General features: G+C 44.6%; 1 protein-coding gene across 1 annotated transcript; it reads right to left on the minus strand.

The window, feature by feature from the left end:
• Positions 1 to 22424: 22424 nt before the first annotated feature.
• Positions 22425 to 23441, minus strand: LOC306939344 (lysophosphatidylcholine acyltransferase 1-like; the record flags this gene model as incomplete). The annotated part of the gene is made up of 1 exon (XM_079523929.1): positions 22425 to 23441. One exon carries the CDS (start codon positions 23439 to 23441, stop codon positions 22425 to 22427), a length of 1017 nt encoding a protein of 338 aa, XP_079380055.1.
• Between the last annotated feature and the right edge of the window lie 694 nt (positions 23442 to 24135).

The raw sequence follows: 24135 nt of genomic DNA on the forward strand, positions 1-24135 counted from the left end.
TGATCAACACTTTTAAAGTTAATGCATTGTCATTAGTGTCGACGAGGAACTCCCCTGGCGTACAAATCATCCCCTCTGACAGTGTTGGTTAAAACACTAGCATGACTGAGAGGTCATTTTGACCGTTTCTTTTAAGATTTTGAAGTTGATTATCTTTGCCCGTGAAGCTTTCAGAAGGTTCCCCTTCCATGATCATCATCATCCATCATCATTCTATCGTCTCAGAAATGTTTGACATCTGAAACATTTTCTAAATATGAATTTAAGCACATGCTACTTCTGTCTGATTTCACTTCAGTCATGCTATAGCGAGAGTTGGCTCAGAACGTAGAATTTGCTGCCGTCATGGAGCGCCCCTGTTGGTATGCAGCCATTCTGTGAAGGGTCAAAGGCCACCGTATAGCTCTGTGTTTTGGTTCCTTTGCACCCTGGCTGGCACCGCAGATAAACTACCGTGTCTCCTCGGCTCTGAATTCTAACAGAATTATAGGGTCACGGACTCTAGGGAATTGGAAAGAAAAGAATAGTGTTTATTTATATAAAGAAAGGGCAATTTCGTTTTAAAATTGAATTCACAAGATTCGCTGCCTGTAACATATGTGACTAAATTTGACTGAGGGACTGCAATTGGATTTTTTTGAATTTTTGTTTTTTCATGTCATATGAAAGCAGGGAATCATAGCTTCAAATTGACATATTGGTTGTTCAGTTTGACCCACCAGTTTTGGAGATATGGCTTATAGAGTAATGTCTTGCAGAAAACAGCGAGTTGAGAAACAGGCTTGAAAGGTTCACTTCTGTGGTCTCTAACATTACACATAGCTACATGTTTGGGCATTTGTTTCATATCTACATGTCGATTTCAGCTCAGAGATTTCAGACACTTATTTCAGACATGCTCTAGTATGTGAAGAGTCTGCCTGTGCTATTAACTCATTTTGAAAAGAAAAAAAAAAAAGTTTTTCTCCTCTGGTGAAAAGCTGTGATTTGCGCTTTGGCAGTCTCTGTCCACAGCAACTGTGTGTCTCTCAAACAATAGCCTATTTGTTCATGGTTGACATGATAAGGCATGGTGCCACGCCAGGGCACGGTGGAACTTCAGCCGTGCCGATTAGTCGGCTGCTGTATATAACCCCTATAGGGCAGATACGGCAGCAGACCAATCAGCTCAAGATTATCACCCTTGCGGTCCTTTTATTACACCCCATTACCCAGCGCAAATAAAGGCTGGGTATATACAGTACGTGATAAATAATGGACACGGCGCTGCTCAAATGGACACCACACAGCAACTCATACACTCGTTCAAGGACATATACCTCTTTCACTAGCCTAATGACCACAGTAACCTTGACATGCACACAACACTGCCCCCAGAGCACCTATGGGTCTTTTCCGTTTTCCAGTCCAAGCCAAGGACCCCTTAGCTGAGAGAGCAGGGATGTTGTATAAAACTGTGTTGCAGATTAAACCTTTTCATGATTTCATATAGCTTCACTGACTGTCAGTGTTGTGTAAATTAATGGCATACATGGAACCACTTAAACCGCCAATGCTTAGTACACTTGACCTCTGGCTCTAAACTTGCTTTGCTCCCTTTTCCCTCTAGACCAATCCACTTAGCCAATCAACATCCTCACACTTCCAGCTTCCCTGCGTTGGCTGATCTGAGTGTGCGGGAGGGTTTGTAGGGTTCGATCATACTTGCAAGATATGGGGGAGCCATACCTTTGGTTGCTTTGAATGCCAGCATCAGAGTTTTGTATTCTATGCGGGCAGCGACTGGGAGCCAATGGAGGGAGCGGAGAAGGGGGGAGACGTGTGAGAATTTTGGCTGGTTGAAGACCAAGCGAGCTGCAGCATTTTGGATCAGGTGGAGAGGCTTAAGTGCACATGCCGGTAGGCCAGTAAGGAGGGAGTTACAATAGTCAAGTTTTGACAAGACTATTGTCTGGATTAGGAGCTGGGCTGACTCCTGGGTGAGGAACGGTCTAATTCGTCGTATGTTATAGAGTGTGAACCTACAGGATCGAGTGACAGCTGTGATGTGTGTTTTGAACGAGAGCTGACTGTCCAGGACAACACCAAGGTTCCTGGCTGTTGGGACAGACTTTACCAGGGCGTTGTCTACGGAAATAGTTAGCTCCCGCATAGGGCAGGGCTGGGAAGAAGAGAAGCTCAGTCTTGTCTGGGTTCAGCTTGAGGTGGTTGGAAGACATCCACTGTGAGATGTCAGCCAGGCATGCAGTGATGGGGGGGAAGGATAGAAACAGTTGTGTGTCATCGGCATAGCAGTGATAGGATATATTGTGTGCAGAGATGATAGTGCCAAGGGATTTAGTGTGCAGTGAGAAAAGGAGTGGACCAAGTACAGATCCCTGTGGGACCCCAGTTTGGAGGGTACGGGGGGATGATAGCAAACCTTTCCAAGAAACCTGGTAGGTCCGGTCAGTGAGGTAGGAGGAGAACCACTTCAGCGCCGTTGCCCCAGATTTGGTGCCCACCCCCACTGTAGTACCTCTGGGGTCCCGAACCCCCTGTTGAAATCCCCTGACCTACAATATATGCTCAGTCTGTGTCCACTTTCGCTGTATCAGATGTCTAGTTCTACACAGATTATTATCGTCCATCAGGTCAGGCTTCGCAGGATTACAAGTAAAGGCCGGGGCATGAAAGCCTACTGATTCTGTTGTCTTCCAATTATTCAGGTTAATAGTAGGCCAGGCCTACTATTAAATGAATAAGGCTAATAATCAACTCAGCTGCTAAATGATAGTCAAATAAAAAATAATAATGTGTGTATTAGATTTAGATGTTCCCAGAGCTGTGCAAGCATATTGTCCATAGCTGCATTGACACGCCAAAATTGAACGAACCCAGTAATTTGTTTAGCAGCAGCATGTGTTGCTTAGCTACTGTACATAACGTCAGTCTGCTGTATTGTTGAACCCTGAACTGGAAAACAACACAAGACCCTTTTTCAACAACCTTAAATTGTAGTAATGAAAGTCAAGAACAAGATGATGGGCCCAAAACTCTATCACCGTCGATGCAGCAGCTACAGTACAGGCTTTAAAGTCAATTTTCCTATAAGCTCCAGTGACTTTTTTCTTTGTGCTGATGACATGACTCGTAAAAACCCTGTTTCTATCTTGGCAAGAGGCTCATTTTGTCGATCTAAAGGGCATTTTGTCCATTTACAGGAATTTAAACATGCACTTTATGGATTGCGTCTTTGGGAAGCTGCACATGGGGGCTGTGGGACATGATTTGTTCAAATGGGTTTAGTGATCTGATAAACATGTTTCACAAATGTTGCATGACATGTATTGACATCCACGTGGGAGGAACTTGGGAGTGGGTAGAGAGGCAAATATTGCCTGGTTTATACTTTGTCATATGACGGTGCAGCGTGCCACACATTTCCAAACTCACTACATTCCTCAAAGGCAGAGAAGAGGATGGATGGAGTAAACCTGCGATGATGTACCACTGCCCCCATCTGGCGGAAGTCTAGAAAACATTTTATGACCACCCCTGGGTGAAAAGAGAATTTGCACACCGTTTGACTTGACTTTATGATAGTCATTGCAGTTTATGTTTTAGTTTAATGTCTTGTTTTCCGACATTTACTGTAATACCTCTCAGCACTTTTGCTGAGCAATGCCTCCGATAGATGCTTACACAGCTGTTATTAGCAACGTCCTCATCTGCCTACATTGAACAAAGAAATATAATATTATAATATATTACATTAATGTAAGATCATAATATTCGTATCATATTCTTGTAATATTCTTCTTATGATATTCTTGCACAAAATGTGCCAACAACATTGTGCTCCCAGGCATGCATGGTGCGTGGTCTCCTAGCAACGAGAGAGAGGGGTTTGCAGTGACAACATCCAGTGATTTCATCTGTATTGAATTGATGGTTGAGACCGTTGAGTCGATGGATGGATGGATGGATGGATGGATGGATGGATGGATGGATGACTGAAGTGGACAAAGTCAAATATCACCATGTTTGCGTGCGTGTCATTTGCTCTCTGGCTGTGTATTTTCACTTGTTATCAATATTCCATGTACGTATAGGCAGAGTTTAAATGTTTATTTATTTATTTTCCATGCAATTAATGCAAAAAACAAATTGTGCTATGTTTGGCAAATGTTATATTGTTATGCTATGTTATATTGTAGATGGTGCTGTAGTGAGTGTTTTCTGGTGTGTAACTAGTAAGTACTCTCCTTATCTCTCTCTCGAGTACGGAGTACCGTACCACGCCTTTCCTCTTCCTCCTCTGTAAATTGCAGAGAGTGAGTGGATTGAACCCACCTGTGTTCAATTTGAACCCACCTGTGTTCAATCCACTCATCAGAGCTTGGCTGTTAAAAGTGTGGAAAAGAGCACAGACAGGCCATGCAGGCTGTTTGCTGTCAGTGGGAGGCTGCACGCTGCAGTCCTCCTCGTTCAAACTGCAGCTAATTCTGAGTTGCTTTTTCCACATGCTCTTCAGGACTGACTGTCCACACTGTTGTAATCTCTAAGTACTGGACCCTCGTCTGGTTCTGACAGACAGGTAGTGTGTGCAGGCTGGGTGGTGTGTGACAATCCTGTTGAAGTATTCCTTTGGTACGGCGACTGCGGCGGCGGGCCCGGGAGAACAAATTAACGGACACGAGACAGTATCACGCTAAGGTTCACAAAGTTTATTACACAAACAGGAAACATATATATAGTGCTGGATCATAATGACGTGACAATAAGATATGAGACAGAAGAACGTGCCTACTGCAGCAAGGCTGACCTTGCTGCCGCCTAGATGTCTCTCGTAGCCTATCTATAAAGTATTCTGGCGGAAACCTATTGTCTCCATAGTCTAACTTTGTTGTTGTTGTTGTAAATTAAGGGCATATACTTGATCATACTAACTATAGAGTCACACACAGAAGCATCAAAAGTAGCAGATCTGCATGCTCAAAGTTTAGAAAATATTTAAAACCACCATCTGCTTCACAGAAATTAGTTTTCCATTCGGTTGTTATTGCTGTTCAGACTTGATCAAACAACTCTGATTCCAATTCTGGATTTAGACCAAAAAAAAAAATCTGATTTAGTTTGACAGCATTCAACATTACCATAATATTGTCTCCATGTCCTGTTTTATGCACTTCTCACATATACGCTGACACAGTTTTGAGGTTGGTCCTCGTGCTGATGTGGAGGGCCCCAGCCGCCTTTGTGGAGGCAGCCCCTGGGACTTAGGGCCCTATTTTCATCAGAGCGTAAAGCCCTTATCCCTACGTCGTTGCCTTGTTTTACTATTTTGAAAAACATATTCAAATTGTTCAACTAGCCAATCTACATCAAGCTTGTAGGTCGGCTATTTGAACTATTCAAAAATGTATTTCAAAATAGTAAAAAAGGCAAAGACGTTTAGGGATAAGGGGTTTAGCACTGATCAAAATAGGGCCCTCGTGTAATAGTGTACTGCCCTACAATGCCAAAGTGCAGTAATTATGGAGGAAATAAAAAAAAGGCTGATATTGGGTTTAAAAGTGTTTCAACATGGTCAGCCAAATGAGATATCGGCAAATAAGTGATATTACGCTAATTGCAAATATGTTTTTGAGGTAATTGTTTATCCCCCAAAACCACAAAGGCTAATTTGACCAATAGTGATACACATAAATCTACACTGTACAATCCTCATTGTTAATTTAACTCAATTTGTTCCATTTGTATAGTCTCTCAGGGTTACATACCCGTCACCGGCGTAAGGGTTCATTTGGACCCCTGGTGCTCCCTGGACCCCGTTTAGAGAACCAGCACACACTCAATGTCAGTTCTCCCTCATAGACCAGTGAACATCAGCGCTGTGTGTATCCATTCCATGCTCACGTTCCCACATTGCGTGTCCAGTTTACACATGTCTGCCTTTCCCTTATAGGCAGCAATGCGAGGGAGAGTTGTCATTCCATTTACTCATCCAAGCAGGTGACATCTTTACAGACCAGTAGTCCTGACTGAGGCCTCGATCTTGACCACTGCCTGCAGTAACGATCTGAAACCATTCCTTCTCGGAGGTGCATTATTTTTGTATTATTTGTTTTAGCAGACATGCTACGTACAGCAGACTTATGACAACGTGGAAGAAAATATGTAGATTTTTGGACGAGCCTCGATATGTTACCTCCTGAAAATGTCTAGGGGGAGAGGGCCAGTGGACCATTCGTCACAACAAATTAGTTGTGGGTGTGGTTTGAAACTGCGGGATCCTTGATATTAATAAAGAGACCAAATTAAAGTCACAATATCAATCAGAAGACAGCAGTGTTCATTCTTATATCCCAGAACCAACTGCTGCACACAGATGAAATGTATACTATACGTAACTTAACTGTATATACAGCATATTTGACCTCCACTTAGACCTCCGTAGAACAAAGTTCGGCTATTTTCGGCAGGCAACAAAGTATAAATCAGGCTTTACACTTTGCACCGTCTCACCTAATGACCTTACCATTAATCGATGCAACAAACGTATTAGGTGGCTCAACCTGCTTCATTTTGCGGTTCAGAAATGTAACTATCAACAAACGTAGAGTACATTAAGGCAAAGCTGACCCTGCTTATTTGAAACGGCCTGCTCAGCAGTTCAGAAACTGGTTTTGCCAGAGGATGAGTGGGACAACCCTTTTCTTGTAACCCAGATATGACATTATGAATAAGAATTCCCTGCATAGTCATTATGGATATTGCTACAAATCCAACAGGGAATGGACTGGCATTCCTACCACACTGCCTCAAATGGTCGTTCAGTGTAGGCACTAGGCAGGGTTCCATTTGCATGCCTGTGCCTTTGATAGTGCCCTCATTTTCAGTTTGGTCATACAACAAACTATACAGTATATATATATATATATAGTGTTTAGATAGGTAAGAATACACGCACACATCCAAAAGTGAATTTCGGTGGATGCAGGATAAAAAGCAATTACAATACATCGAAAGAACTGAATATCTTGCTCTGTTCATGCTGCTCCCAAGTGACTTTCATTCGTACAAACTTTTCAACCCGCGTGGTCTTCGGTACATAAAATATTCATTTTATGTATGGGCTACCTGATTTAAAATAAAACATTTTATGCACCTGAAAAAGACCAGACACAGATCGAAACGTAGGTATGCAAGTCACTTTGGGAGCAGCAAGAATAGTTTGCAGATATTCCATTCTTTCACTAAGAAGATGTCCATCCCCCTGGTGTTTTGTTTGTTTGTTCAGTTTGTTAAGCGAACCCCGTGTACTATAGGCTATGGAAGCTTCTTCCTTTGTACTGTGTTGTCTCTTGGACTAGAGGGCTTAACAAAATAAACAGCTCTGTTCCATGTATTGAAGTCCAACATTCAGCAGGCTGAGTGTTGTCTGTCTGTATGTATGTATGCAGCTGGCCTCAGGGTTTTTCTCTGCTTTGTAGATTGTTTACCTATATTCATTGTTTTGTTTATAATCTCTTGCTCTCATTTTATTTTCCAGTGAAATCATTTTTATCGTAAGATAAAATGTCCACCATTAATATTGCTCCAAGTAGGATTTCATCCAGTGGGCCGCTGGTCTGAACCGACGTTGACACACGTACTCTCACTGACTACAGCTTGGTAGCTGTACCCCCAACTGCTCCAGGGGGAGCAGTTGGGGGTTCAGTGCCTTGCTCAAGGGCACTTCAGTGGTGTTGGGTGAGTGATGACAATCACTTCCCCACCCAGATTTTTCCTGCCCGTCCGGGGAATCGAACCGCAACCTTTCGGCAACAAGGGCGCTCCTCTAACCCTTAGGCCACCACTGCCCCAAATATTATATTGGGCTGCTAATCTTGACAACAAACTGACAGGTGAAAGCATATGTCATCAAAGGTGATCAAAAAGTAAATCAAAGAACAAGATCCTGGAGCAGAATTTGTTCTCTAGTCAACAAAAGTGCTCTCAGGACTCTCGCCTAAGTCCTCATTCAGCCCTCCTTTGACTATGCTTACTCTTGGTAAGAGCCACTATTTTCAATATATTTATATATATATAGAGTCCTTAGCTAGACATACCCTACATGCTGATTACAGCCTCATCCTTTCTGATGCGGTGGGCGTGTCTATCTTGATTTTCATCATTGCAACAGAGCTTGTTCATTGTTGACCTGCCCATATGCTGTTGTATATAATACGCCTCTTGATGTTGTGTACTCATACCTGACGAAGACCCACAGAGGTCGAAACATTGTAACAAATAAAACAATCTTCCTGGGAGCTACAACTCGTGTGCGGACATCCCTTCCTTTTTCATTGTACTCTTGGTTCTCCAACATCCCAATGTCACAGAAATCCACACCAAAACACATGAATCCTGAATCAGCCTATAAATATAATCCTGTCCCAACATGCATGTTGGCCTTGAATTGTTTCATAGATGGCCCCTGTTGTCCATTTTCCTCACCCCTCCCACAGCAAAGTGCAGCTAGAATGGTAGGATGCTAGTTGTCTTCATTCTAATGTGGGTATTTTAGAAGCTTGACAAGATGATAACCTTTGATGTGGACACCCAAACATGGTTCCGAGCCAGTGTGCCTGGGACCGTTCCAGAGAACAGGTACAACCACTCAGCCTGTGTCCTGGGGAAGGACATGTTTATCTACGGAGGTGGAAATCTGTCGGCCAGATGGAGTAACAACATCTACAGGTTGGACACCGCCACAATGGTCTGGTCTTTAATTAACGCCAGAGGAACTCCACCAGCTGCTTCACAGTGTCACTCTGCCACCATCATTGGGACAAAGATGTTTGTATTTGGGGGCCTTTTGTCCACAAGGAACATTATTGCAATTGGATTACTCATTACTGGATTACAACAACATATGTGTTTGACAGAGACCAACTTCTGGCTGAACAGCACATCTTTTGCACAGCTTCTCCCAAGAGGACGGTGGGACCGTGGGAGCATTTAGCTTTTGCCTACAATGGAGAGCAGTACATTCTTGGTGGTTGCAACAATGTTCACTTACATGATCTGTGGAAATTCAATCCAGAGACCTTAATTCCGGAAGAAGATTAAGCCCGGGGAGGAACGCAAATATTTAAAGATGTCCTGTATGAACTGTTGCATGGTGGGAGATGGTGTTTTCTTTTTTTTATTTGCTGCTTGCACACTTAGACTTTAATCCTAGACTGAAAACGTACGCTATGCAAGTTAGCAGTTATTCAGTATGATTGATTTGGAGCAGAAGTCAGAACTCCCACATGTAATCAGGTGGGAACTGTCCCAGATTGGTGACGGTGTAACGCTGTGTGATCGACGTGATCATCTGACAGCTGGAAGGCCGGACCCCTGGAGTCCCGGCCCGGGGAACGGCCGTACCCTCAGGGCCCTGGCGGCCCGCCGCTGAGTACTGGAAATAAAAGTACTCATTATGCAGAATGCCCGGTTTCACAAGTTTCCAAATGCTTTAAAAACAACAAGCTCACAACGTGTGGCTCGGCTATTTTCAAATAACCCAAGTATACATAGGGCTGAAGTTAATGATATAGATCGGCATAGTAACAGTACGACATATTTCTGACACTAGACACTGCCATATATACGACAAAGTATAAATCAGGCTATAACTACCGCAGCCCACCCCACATGCACACACACGCACACACACGCACGCACACACACGCACGCACGCACACACGCACGCACGCACGCACGCACGCACGCACGCACGCACGCACGCACGCACGCACGCACGCACGCACGCACACCCTGTTACTCAACCTCTGCCCCTAGTGTGACATGCATATTTTATAGACAACCTTTTACTCCGATCCCAGCCCTTAACCCAAGGGGTTATTCTGGCTAAAAGTCACATCGACTGTGCAAACCTTTTTCTCCAGACTACCAAGAACTCACCAGGGAGTTTCCTAATTTATGCTCCGTCGACCGCAAAACTGAAAATGGCAGCAGACGTAAAGCTCACAATGTGTTGCATCCGTGACACGCTGTGCACTTAGGTCTGCTATTTTAGTATCTGATATACTGTCTGTGCAACTGACTATATGAATCTGGCTACAGTGATAACTTGCGTCAGTGTTTCTCAAACTGAGGTATATGCCCAAATCACATAAACATTGTCATTGTCTGGGTGAAAATAACCCGCGTTTAGTGTGCTATAGGGTTAACTCAAATCTTCTGGGGGTCCCTGGTACAAAACCTTTTCAGATGGGGGTCCGCGGACAAATACATATCAAGTTGGGGGTCCTTGGCACGAAAAAGTTTGAGAACCACTGACTGGTCTTGCCAGGCCCATTTTTCTGTGAGACAGAGACATCATTGAATGAGTCCTATGCTTGAAAGGTCACCCCGAAAGACACCCGAAATTCCAAATGAAAACGTATGGAATTAAATATTGACCAACCATTGTCAATCAATTCAAATCAGTACCGTTTTCAAATTAGAGGTCACGGTTGTAATTTGGATGGCTCTGTGCTGTTTTAGGCATCTCGAAATATTGATTCGGTTAAACATTGACTTTAAACATTGACATTGGATGGGAAAGGTTTTGGCGCACATCCTACAATACATCTTAAAGGAGACAACTCTGTCAGTCATTCCGTCCTCGTCCAGGTTTCTCCTCAGTGGGATGACCAATCGATGTGAACTTGAACGTGTGCATTGATCAGTGGCCCTCATGCAGGGACTGAGGAAGGCAAGCTGATGGAGCTGACTTTTCCCATATTTAATCAGTTTTTTTGTGTTTTTTTTTTATAAACACTTATCCCTAGAACATTACATTTTCACCCAGACAATTATGATATTATTATATTATTATATATATTATTATGATAGAGGGTAAAGACAAATAATGGGCAGTTTATTTCTATTTGTATTTTTTGAGTGGTGCAAACCACTCCAACAACCAGCTTTTTCTGTATGTTTGTGTACCTGTGTACCTATGTGTCCGTGCACAGGTGAGCATAGTTACCATGGTCACTGACATTACGTCAGACCACAGCTGATCAGGCTATATAAGACCTTGCACTACTCAGTTCACACGGGTGTGATTTTTTATTTTACTGGGCCATTCTCACATGTCCCAGGAATGGGTGGACCAAAGGAGAAGGGGCCACTCAGTGGGATACCGCAGTTTTATTGGTTGTTGGTTGGTTATTAGGGTAATACCACAACCAACCGGTGGATGGGTACTGTAGGTAGTAGGGTCACTGACGCATAGTAAATGTTTGAATTCTCCCAAACGTACACTGTTTATTATAAGCATTTTTGCCAAGTTTGCACATAGAGTTGTGCCATGTTAGTGATACTAACTGAAATTAAAAAAGCCAATGTGTCTCATGCCCCCGGATTTGTACCTGTGGTAGCCAAAAACATGAATACTCAGAGAGGAGGTGTTGTTGCTCTGTTTAAACATGACATTTACAATGATATTACTGTAATTGATACATCAGCTCAAGAGCAAATTTGGTTCCAACTTCAGAGTGTTCCTGGTGTAATGATTGGCGGGGCCTATATACCACCATCTGACTCGCCTTATTTCTCTAATATAAGCTTTTCTGAAATCCAGGCTAAAACCCAGGATAACACTTTTGGCTATGTGGTGGTGGGTGATATGAACACTAGGTGTGGAGAAAAAGTGAAAGAGCTGCTTGAAGATAACAATGGCATGTACTATAAACCTATTGATATAACTGTAAACAACAATGGAAAGAGTATTATTCAAGTTTGCAAAGATAATAACCTGTTGGTTGTGAACAACTTGCATACCATGTCTTACTCCTTTCCTAGTTCCCTAACCTACCGCAAAAGACAGAACTGGATTTCTGAAGTAGACTACTGTTTAATCACTGCCCGTTATATAAAGTGTGTCAGGAGTTTTGATGTGAACCAAAATATTGAAATGCCATCTGACCATGCCCCTATGTCTATGGAACTTGTATTCCCTGAAGAAATGATAAATGCAAAGATTTTATTACAGCGTGCTCAGGATTTGTGTGTGAGTTCTATTAAAGCTCACCCTGACAAACCCCGATGTATGAAACCAGTGCACTTTACAAATATTGATGTAGAACAGTTTGCTCTTAATATACGTTCACTGGAAACACCTGTCATCACCATTGGCCAGAATTCGGATGATATGGCTATGTGGTTTGCTGAATCTTTGTATAACTGTGCTGCCCAGAGCAGACTAGTCAGCCCCCTGGCACACAACCCGCCCAGAAACCAGCAAGCACTCCCACCCCGGTGGCAGCGTATATTGGAGTGTGGTGATGCAAAAATGCTATGGAAAGCTATAGATTGGAAGGGGGAGTTTTCCACATCCCCTCGACAAGAGATGCCTTCTGAAAGTGAATTCCAAGAGCATATGGAGAGGCTGCTGAACCCTCCTGTCGGTGAGGGAGAAAACCTTCAACTGGAGGACTATAATGTCAACATGCCAATTACAGATGACCCTATCACTATGGCAGAAGTTCAATATGTAATTGACCGCCAGCTAAAGGCAGGAAAAGGAGCGGGCCCTGATGGTGTAAGCCCAGGTGTTTTCAAGCTTCTGCCAGTTGAATGGGTCACGTTTCTATGTACACTCATGAATTCCATATTTCTAACTGGCTATCCAATGAACTGGGCCCCTGCTAGACTGATGATGTTATTTAAGAAGGGTAACCGACTTGATTGTGACAATTATCGGGGCATAAGTGTGATCAATAGTGCAGCAAAAGTATATGACTACGTGCTTAATAACAGACTGATGTGCTGGTATAAGCCATTCCGAGAGCAGGCAGGAGCTCAACCTAGAAGAAGCTGCATAGAGCACATTGTGACACTTAGGCTTATAATTGAACATTGTGTCAGAAAGAAGCTGAAACTGTATGTTGCCTTTATAGACTTTTCCAAAGCCTATGACAGGGTGCCAAGAGGAAAACTGTTCAAAGTATTAAAGAGCCTGGGGTGTGGAGTTACTATGATCTTGGCCCTGATGTCAATGTACAGTGTGACAACAAGTATCCTGGGATCCACCACAATAACAGCATCCACTGGAGTGAGGCAAGGATCCCCTACATCCTGCTTCCTGTTTGTAATGTTGTCGACATGCTCATCAGAAAGTTGAAACAATGTGGGGACGATGGTTTCCTAAAATGGCTCCATGTTTTAATGCTAATGGATGACACTGTTATCCTGGCAACATCAAGGGAAAGGCTGACTGAAAAACTGAAATATCTGGAGGAATATTGTGATGAATATGGCATGCTTGTTAATGAAAGTAAAACCAAGTTTATGGCTATATCGGGATCTGATGAAGACAGGCAACCTATTCAGCTTGCTTCCCTTACAGTGAAGCATTGTGACAGTTATACATATCTTGGAGCCATCTTCACTGCTGATGGAAATGCCCAAAACTCACTTGCCCTACATGTAAAGGAGAAGACAAAGCACCTAAACAAACTGATTATCTTCCTGTACACCAACTATGATGCTCCATTCTGTGTAAAACGCAAGGTTTTTGAGGCTGCTTTCTCATCAGCTATATTGTATGGGTGTGAGGCTTGGTTGAAAATCTCTACATGTCTGGAGTGAAATCCCTACTTGGGGTAAGGGTTACTACCCCTAACTTAACCTGCCTGTTGGAAGCAGGACTGCCTTCAGTGCAAGCTTTGGTGAGAGAAAAGCAAGCCAGGTTTTTCACCAACATACAGCAGCGAAATGGCATGCTTGATGACCCCTTGTGGTATGTCCTTCAATTGCTGGAGAAGAAGAACCAAGTCATGTATTCTCATTTATCTGAGATAATGGAAAAACAACATATTGAGAGTGACCGAAGGGACATGAATGATTCATAAATTACAATCCAAAGAGGGAACAAGATATACAATTTACAATTTACAATGTAGGCATTTAGCAGACGCTCTTAATCCAGAGCGATTTACAGCAATAACAAAAGCATGGCATACATCACATATATAAAAAGTAGTTATCATGAATCATGCCTAGACTAAGAACGTAACAGTGGAGTATCTATGTAAACTATACATACTATACTATATAATATATTATACATGTGTACTATAAAGTGCTATGACTACATAAAGTGCAATTCTAGAGCTGTCTACGTAACAAGCTATAAGTCTGTTTAAAATACTATCTAAGTCTACATAATGTGCTATCTAAGGGGCTAGGCTAGGGCAAGTGCTACGGGCCATGGTGGAGTCTGAAGAGGTGGGTTTTCAGACTACGGCGGAAGATTGGGAGTGAGGCTGCAGTTCTGACTGTGATGGGAAGTGCATTCCATAGTTTTGGAGCCAGAAGGGAGAAGAGTTTGGGACATGTGGAGCGTTGTCCCGGCGTTTTTAGTGAAGGTACCTCCAGCTTCCCTGCGTTGGCTGATCTGAGTGCGCGGGAGGGTTTGTAGGGTACGATCATACTTGTGAGATATGGGGGGGCCATGCCTTTGGTTGCTTTGAATGCCAGCATCAGAGTTTTGTATTCTGTGCGGGCAGCGACCGGGAGCCAATGGAGGGAGCGGAGAAGGGGGGTGACATGTGAGAATTTTGGCTGGTTGAAGACCAAGCGGGCTGCGGCATTTTGGATCATTTGGAGGGGCTTAAGTGCACATGCCGGTAGGCCAGTAAGGAGGGAGTTACAATAGTCAAGTTTTGACAAGACTGTTGTCTGGATTAGGAGCTGGGCTGACTCCTGGGTGAGGAACGGTCTAATTCGTCGTATGTTGTAGAGTGTAAACCTACAGGATCTAGTGACAGCTGTGATGTGTGTTTTGAACGAGAGCTGACTGTCCAGGACAACACCAAGGTTCCTGGCTGTCGGGACAGACTTTACCAGGGCGTTGTCTACGGAGATAGTTAGCTCCCGCATAGGGCAGGACTTAGCTGGGAAGAACAGAAGCTCAGTCTTGTCTGGGTTCAGCTTGAGGTGGTTGGAAGACATCCACTGTGAGATGTCAGCCAGGCATGCAGTGATGCGTTCTTCTACCTGGGTGGCAGAGGGGGGGAAGGATAGAAACAGTTGTGTGTCATCGGCATAGCAGTGATAGGATATATTGTGAGCAGAGATGATGGTGCCAAGGGATTTAGTGTACAGTGAGAAGAGGAGGGGACCAAGTACAGATCCCTGTGGGACCCCAGTTTGGAGGGTGCGGGGGAATGATAGCAAACCTTTCCAAGAAACCTGGTAAGTCCGGTCAGAGAGGTAGGAGGAGAACCACTTCAGCGCCGTCCCGCCGATGCCTAGATCAGCTAGGGTGCCTAGGAGCAGCTGGTGGTTCACTGTGTCAAATGCCGCCGATAGGTCTAGGAGAATCAGGACTGCAGAGTGGGAAGCAGCCTGGGCAGCATGTAGTGCTTCTGTCACTGCGAGGAGTGCAGTTTCCGTGGAGTGTGCCTTCTTGAATCCTGACTGGTTGGGATCCAGCAGGTTGTTCTGTGAGAGATGGAGAGAAAGCTGGTTAGAGACAACACGTTCAAGGGTTTTGGAAAGAAAGGAAAGGAGTGATACCGGTCTGTAGTTCTTGACATCTGAGGGGTCAAGAGTTGTTTTTTTGAGGAGTGGTGATACCCTGGCTGACTTGAAGGCAGATGGGACACAGCCTGAGGTTAATGAGGTGTTGATAATGGAGGTGATGAAGGGGAGCAGGTCAGGTGCGATGGTCTGGAAGATTGGAGACGGGGCGGGGTCGAGAGGACAGGTGGTAGGTCTAGTGGATGTGACTAGTTTCAGGACCTCGTCTGGGGATAGAGGAGAGAAGGAGGACATGCATGGTATGTTATGGTTAGCATTGGTTGAGTCGAGTGCTTCTTTATGGGGGAGGGGGGTAAAGGAGCTACTGATATCATCAACCTTCTTTTCGAAGTAGGTGGCAAAGGCCTCCGCGGTGAGGGATGAGGGTTGAGTGGGGGGAGGGGGTTTAAGGAGGGAGGAGAAGGTGGAGAAGAGTTTCCTTGGGTTAGAAGTGCAGGATTGGATTTTGGTGTGGTAGAAGGAGGTTTTAGCAGTGGTTAGTGAGAGGGAGAAGGCAGAGAGGAGTGAGTGAAAGTGGGAGAGATCATCTGGTAGCTTTGTCTTGTGCCACTTCCTTTCAGCTGCCCTGAGAGGTGTTCGTTCAGATCTGAGGGTTTCAGATAACCAGGGGGCCGGTGGGGATGAGCGAGCTGGCCTGGTCGAGAGAGGGCAGTGTTGGTCAAATGCAGATGAGATAGAGGAGATGAAGGATGTGGTTGCGGAGTCGGGTGAGAGAGAGATCAATCCAGATCTATTTATTCACCCACTCTATACCAGCACCAGCAGTACACCTTACATTGAGGACTATTTGAGGATAACCTTTACACGGTTTCGGTTGTCCGCTCATAGACTGCGTGTGGAAATGGGAAGATGGAGCCGCATACCACCTGAACAGCGGTTTTGCCAATGTGAGACTGGTATACAAAACGAACAGCACATACTGGTGTGTCCCCTCACACAAAATATCAGAGCGAAATATGGACATGAGGGTATTGATTTGAGCTCACTCTTTGTGGGCACTAACAGAGAGACATTGCGTATGCTACATGCCTGCCTGTCACTAGTGGAGCAATAGAAAGCTCCTGTTGTAAAGGGATTCTTTATTGTGTATTGTATATTTTAATGTATTGTACCTTTTAAAGTTTTTGATTCATGGGATTTTTATTATTGTTTGGACCCAATGTTTTATACATTTGTCAATAAAGTAACTAACTACATCCCCAGACATCTGCACGCAGTTGGCCAGCATGCATCCCCAAGTATGGACTAGTTACAACTAGAACTGCACTCTGTCGAGTGACTTGCTTGTTGCACACAAGTAGGCCATAAATGGCCTACTAGTGCGCAAGCAGAGCGCGCAAGTACTGTCGACCGCTACAAACTGTCAAATCTCAGCTTCTCTGTGAAAGAATAACATGAATTACATTCATGTTCTTCTGTTGAAGAACTGTTGAAAAACATGAAGGAACATGAAGGTAATTCTATTTAAGCATTTCAAACTCATTCTTTCGTTACGTAATTAACAACAATCAATTACATAATGTTGTAATTAATACGGATGAGTGACGGCTTTCGATGGTGACGTATATGTCGATCAGTGTCGGGTGGATTAAAGGAAATGCCTCTAGGTATATGTATATGTAATTTGTAAGTTGATTAGCGGTATACTGTGGTTACTTTGCGTTTGCCCCGTTTGATGCGTATGTATCGTAGCAGCATATGACGTCAGGGTATAACTGATACAACTAGCTCTCAATGATGACGTAATAAAGATGTGGATTAAAGGATCCAATGTCAGGGTGTAATTGGTTTTCGATGGTGACGTAATGATGATATTTAGTGTTGGGAGGATTAAAGGTAATGCCCCTATGTATACATGTACTGTATGTAATCTGACACCACTGCCATATCAAGCACAAGTAGTCATTACTCATACGCATGAGTGACGGCTTTCGATGGTGACGTATATGTCGATCAGTGTCGGGTGGATTAAAGGAAATGCCTCTATGTATATGTATATGTCATTTGTAAATTGATTAGCGGTATACTGTGGTTACTTTGCGCCCCGTTTGATGCGTATGTATCGTACCAGCATATGACATCAGGGTATAACTGGTATAACTAGCTCTCAATAATGACGTAATAAAGATGTGGATTAAAGGACCCAATGCCAGGGTGTAATTGGTTTTCGATGGTGACGTAATGATGATATTTAGTGTTGGGAGGATTAAAGGTAATGCCCCTATGTATACATGTATGTAATCTGACACCACTGCCATATCAAGCACAAGTAGTCATTACGTCATACGCTGGCACGGCGCATACGCATCAAACATCGCCCTGGACGAAAACTATTACTTGCGCACTCTGCTTGCGCAAGTAATGACTCACCTTCGAGTTGAGGACTCCGTTTAGTCACTTTTAGCCCTAACAAGACAACCTTCTCGTAAATATTGTAGGTGGTAACATGACATTATTATTTGTTCTTGCTTGTGTACTTGTAATTCACATATCGTATAAGAAACACCTAAGCAATCGCTGATGACCAGAGAGAGAGAGCTAGAGAGAGAGAGCGAGAGAGAGAGAGAGAGAGAGAGAGAGAGAGAGAGAGAGAGAGAGAGAGGGATGGATGGATGGATGCATGCATGCTTTATTATAGATGCCAATGAAATCACAACCCATAAATGCACAATGCATGGACAGATCACACGATACAGAGAGGAGCACAGACAGAATAGTCACATAGTTCAAGAGGCATCATTCACATATCATCACATTACACATGTCATGAGATGGGGCCTGTTCTGTTTCAGAAGTCCTATACTTGTGGGGATATAGGACTACACAACTAGCTGTGAGATGGGGCCTGTTCTGTTTCAGAAGTCCTATACTTGTGGGGATATAGGACTACACAACTAGCTGTGAACGGGACGTCTCTCTGATCCCGTGCATGCAGCCCCCGAGTGGCCTCCACGGTTCCTAGCAACACAGCTCCACCCTGGTCCGTCGGGACAGGGAGATGACCATGTATGATGTAATGGTTGCTGTAATGAGGACAGCTCTGCATGGCAGGGTAACACCCCCAGGAGAGGGCTTATAGCAGGGACACTATACTGTCCCTTTGGGAGACACACACACATGCTTCGATGTTCAACTGTCAAAACCCCAGAGGACGTGCATAGAGCTGTATGAATCTGGGGCAAAGGAATGAATCCATGCAAACTTGCAACGACAACATGAACTCCTAGCTGTGCCCCTATTCTAGGGATGAACATGTAGCTCATCTATTAGCTCACAAGTCACAACGCATCGCCATGCGAGCAACACGTTGTGCGCTTGTAGTTCGACTAATTCGGCAAATCGACTTGGAAGGAGGGCATAGTAATACAGACCCCTGGGGACTCCAGCCAACTAGGTATATTGGGTTTGAGTGGTTAATCAAATCTCTAATTATAAAAAAGTAATACCAATGAAGTCCGCTTTCCTTGACCTTGGACAATGTTCCTCCCAAATTTTGAACAGAGACCAATTAAAAGTCATGATGCACAGCTTGTGGTTGGTTTATTGGATTAGGTGGATGGAACAATGTGGCACGATGGTATTAACCTATATTTTGGCTGCGGAATGTTTTAATCTGACATCTGTCTCTACAGTGGCTAAAGCATGTTTTGGTTCAATGATCTACAAGCTCACAAAGCATCGTGATGCGATGCGCTGTGAGCTTGTATAGGACATTGTAAAATGTGTTATGTGTTACAAGTCTGAGGTGTACGAATACTTAGGGTTTGATTTGCTGTGTGGGGGACTGGGGGGTCCCTGGGACCAGATGTCTGGTACGTGGGACCCGGTCCAACGGGTTTTATCGCTGCTTCCTTTCAGACTGAATTAAATAGGCTACATGACTTTCACCTTGGGAAATGTAGCCTACTGTCTGATATGTTTGAAAATATCATTATTTAACGGGGTAATTTCATTTTAAATCACTTATGTTAATTTTATTTTTACGTCTACTCAGACTTTTAAGTGCACCCTAGAATTCTTTTCTTGGTTCAATATTTAAGGATTTCATATTAATTTGATCAGACAGACAGGCCTCTTCCTATATGATTGATTGATTGTTTATTTACAGTATTTTCGTGTCCTGCACACAATGTGCCCAACCCTCATGGGTTTATAAGACACCATTTCACAATTGCATTTACAGCATGTTTACATTACATAATTCATTACATTACATCTCAGATTTATTCAGAGTCCTCTGTCTTCTTTCCCTGCAAGCTTGACAAATAAAATCTGCCACAACAAAAGTCCCTTTGGCAAAACATCTCCATTTTTACATAGTCATTTAAACCTATACTTCTATGCAATAAGTCCAATTAACTTTAAACTCACTTTGTCCCTGTACTGTACGACGAATTTAAAACCAGAGTTCTCAACTTCTGGTGACTGATGTCCTTCTAATGTTAGACTCATTGAAAACACACACCCCTGTTTGAGGAGAGAGGTGACAGAACAGAGTAGGCAATAAAGGAATTTGTTGCATGATTGACTATCAGTATTAGTAGTAATAATACATGTCAATCATTATTTCCATATTAGCCTACAGTACCTTTATTTCAACTGTGTTGAGGACAGATGTGTGTGTGTTTGAGTGTGTCGTTTTTAATGAGTGATTAAACCCTTATTCGAACTGAAAACTGATGTTTGGACGCCATCTAGTGCCCATCAGCAGACACTACACATGTAATGTCCTAAGGATTTTATGAATGTGTTAAAAATCGCTTTCAGATGTTATACAAATACCGATCGACAACGGTGTAGACAACACAAGACCGGCACCTTCTCACAGTTTACATCTGTTCTTCTTGATTTCTATCCGTTTATAATATGTCTTTGTATGTCATTAAATGTTCAGATGAATTGAATAAGGACCCCAATGGAAACAAGCCTGCATGTTTTCAATAGTGCTTTCAATAGGCCTAAATGATAAATTATTGAACAGTGAAGGGTGTCTTAAAACGTTATGTTACATTCTACATTGTCCCTGTGGCCTTGCATACATACCGGTAGGCAAAACCACGAGGAAACTTAAAAAGCATATTAGTGAACACAAAAGCACGATCCGCATGAAATGACAGGGATTAGCCTGTAGGGCGGCTGTAGCCATACATTTGAATGACATGAAATCACATCTCCTCTCCAGTCCAGCTAGGGCCCAGCACTGATACTTTCACAAATTGGTACCAGTGTACCACCTAAGGTGACCTTAAAATGTTTGTATTTTTGAAGGGCGCTAGCCCCTCCTATATTCATCTTACACAAACACTAAATTCCCATTGACAATGAATGGAGAATTTACATCATACAGTATATGTGGACGAGCAAATCGTCTATTTTTGTCCTACACATGAAAGATTAAATTCCCATTGAGAATTTAAGTCATATGTGTCTGAGCAAATCAGTGTTTTTTGACCTACAGCCCATTGACAATGCATGGAGAATTTACAAGTCTGAGCAAATCGACATCATGATGATGTATGATGTATGATGATGTATGATGTATGATGATACATCATCATACATCACACGGGTGTGATTTTTGTATTCGTACTATAGGGCTGTCAATTGATTAAAATATATCTGATTAATCGCATGATTGTCCATAGTTAATCATGATTAATTGCAGATAAATTGCAATTTTTCTGTTCTAAATCTACCTTCAACAGATCCTTTTCTGTTTAATGTTCAACATGGGTGTTGACAAATACTTTGCTTTATGCAAAAATGCATTTTTTTAAGTTATTGGAACAATGACAAAATACTGTCCAGAATCTTCAAGTAACAAGGTGTGCATGATGAAGACCTCGCGTGGTCGAAACATGTTGGCAGTTGCCTTTTAATTAAATAAAGGCTATTCCTCCTTTTACCTTTGAGTGCCCAGATCGCCTCTTTTTTCTATGTCTTGGATCGGGCCTGATCCAAACTCAAGCCCGGATTAACAATAGAACATACTGGAGATTAAGCTCCAGGGCCCGCAGGTTGCAGGGCCCTGTGTGAGACTATTTCAAATAGGCCCAGCTGTTGCTTCCGTCAAAACCGTATTCATAGTCACCGATTTCAATGTAACGCAACACAGGAACCCCAGCTAGTATAGTGTTTTTGGTCATCCAGTTTCTTAACCACTCGGTGAGGGGACAGACACTCAAAAACAGCAGATCCAGCGTCGTCGGGGAGCAGCCTTATAACTCTATGGGAACACAAAAAGTGTCGTCTCTTGATCGTGTTCGAATCACATGAGGGGCCTCCTTTGATTTGTTGTAGTGCCAGGGCCCTCGGAGGGGTTGATTCGGTACGGTGTGTGAGTACATTTGTATTTGACTATAGTCACCTTCGTTATCTCCTGTGAGCGCCTGGCTATTCCTGTTTTTTTGAGTGGTGCAACCACTCCCTTACGGAGCTATGTGTGTGTGGGGGTGGCTGGCTGGCTGGCTGGGTGGGTGGGTGTGTCTGAGCACGAACGAACAGCATGGTTGTTTTTCACCACCTGTGCGCAACCTAACAAACACACACGCACATATTAACTGTATGGTGATTTCGGGTGTGCCAGTACAGTACAGTACAGTACAGTACAGTACAGTACAGTACAGTACAGTACAGTACAGGGACCCCCACACGGTAACTGTCATTTCTCAACCGTTTCGGACACGGGGCGGCTCGCCGGAATCGGGCCAGCACCCTGGGTGAATTCCTGTGGGTCTGGAACTTCCCCCCCACACACGGAGTTGCACCACTCACTTCACACGGGAGTGATTTTTACTATAATCACGCAGCTTCATATCGCCTGTGAGCGTGTGGATATTTCCGTTTTCTGGTTATTCCTGTTTCTTCCGGTCGAGCAGCCCGTCAAACTCCAGCAGGCTACTGTCGTCGGGGAGACGCAGCGGGCCGTGCGAGGATGACAACGCACTCAGCCGACAGTCCTCGACGGACATGTCTGTGAGCGGCACCCGCAGCGCCTCGGCCATGACGCGCCGGACATTGTTGGCGAACAGCGCAGGGTCGCTCCTCTCCTCCTCCGAGGGGGCGTAGACGGGCAGGTACTCCATCTCCACGCGGTTGTCTAGCTGGCACAGCGTGAGCCACAGGACGGCGAGCATGCCGGGACCGCGCCACGTCCATGTGACCGTATCCGGCCTGTTGGGGAAGCGCAGCACCACCGGCTGAACCGGGACCCCTGGTATGAAGGCGCCGGCCTTGAACCGGATCAGGCCCCGCCGGTTGGTGCACGTCGCCTCGGGGAAGATCATGATCTGAGGCCCTCCTCCTGCAGAGCAAACCCTCCGCTTGATCTCGTCCACCGTCTTCCTCCGGGAGTCGCGGTCGGTGCGCGACACGAACACGGGCCTGATGAAGTCGAGGATGGTGCCGAGCACCGGGATGCTCTTGCACTCCAGCTTGGCGACGATGGAGCCGCGGCCCACCGCGACGGGGATGCAGTCGAAGAAGGTGGAGTGCGGCGCCAGCACGAGGATGGGCGCGTCGGCGGGCGCCGCCTGCCGGCCCTTCACGGCGATGCGGTGGAAGCCCATGCAGAACCACAGGGCGCGCATCACGGCGCGCACGCACGCCTCCAGCAGGCGGCGCCACCACGACGGAGGAGGATCCGCGGCGTTGGCAAGTTCGGAGCGTCCCAGGGAGGCGGCGGCCGCCAGCGGCCACGCCAGCAGGATGAGAAACGTGGCCAGCAGGACGCGCAGCGGGAACAGCGTCAACGACATCAGGCCGATCTTCAGCTTGTCCACGAGGGTCAGCTCCAGCTGGTGGACGAAGGGGTTTGGGGGAGGCGAGGGAGCCTCATCGGCGCCTTCTCGTCCCGTGGGGAACGCCATGGTTCGATGCCGGTCTCCCGTCGATGTCAAGGGGACAAATCCGCTCGGTCGACTCAACATAAATGATCGGCAAACGTGGAAAGAGTCTGTGTTTTAGGCTGGAGGAGGTCGGTGGCTGCATCATAATCTTTGCCCAAATATGGAGTTTTTGCCCAAATATGGAGATGACTGATATTATATTACTGTAGTACTGACATCATAGATCAGTGGCTCTTAAGCTTTTCAGCCAGAAACCCGAAATGTACTATTATTACTATGAAAACGTTGGTTTATTGGTTCGTCACGACTCCATATATGGACATGCCTTGTGACATCACGTAACATCATCAGGGATCTCCATATATGGGCATATATATGTAGTCGCGTTCCCCACAGAGCCGACCAGTGCTTTGGCAAATGCATCACCGGACCTAGCGTTCTCCACAACCTCCATGAGTGTCTCTGAAGGGGGCTCGTACTTAGGAAGGCATCAATCTTAATCGGGTAGTTGTTCATCAGTGAACTGTGGAACTGTCTGTACCCCGTGCTGTTTACATTTCTGTCTAATAACAGTAAAGGTGTCACGGTAGGCTCCTCTGCCCTTGGACTTTGTCTGTGTTTTGGGACTTTTACTTGTATTTGTGTTCTGTACCTTATTTTGTAGTAGTGTTCTGTGATTTCCTGTCTGCCTTGTTTGCTGTCTCCTGCCTTGTCT

Source organism: Electrona antarctica (assembly GCF_951216825.1).
Source record: "Electrona antarctica genome assembly, chromosome: 16".
Lineage (NCBI taxonomy): Eukaryota > Metazoa > Chordata > Actinopteri > Myctophiformes > Myctophidae > Electrona > Electrona antarctica.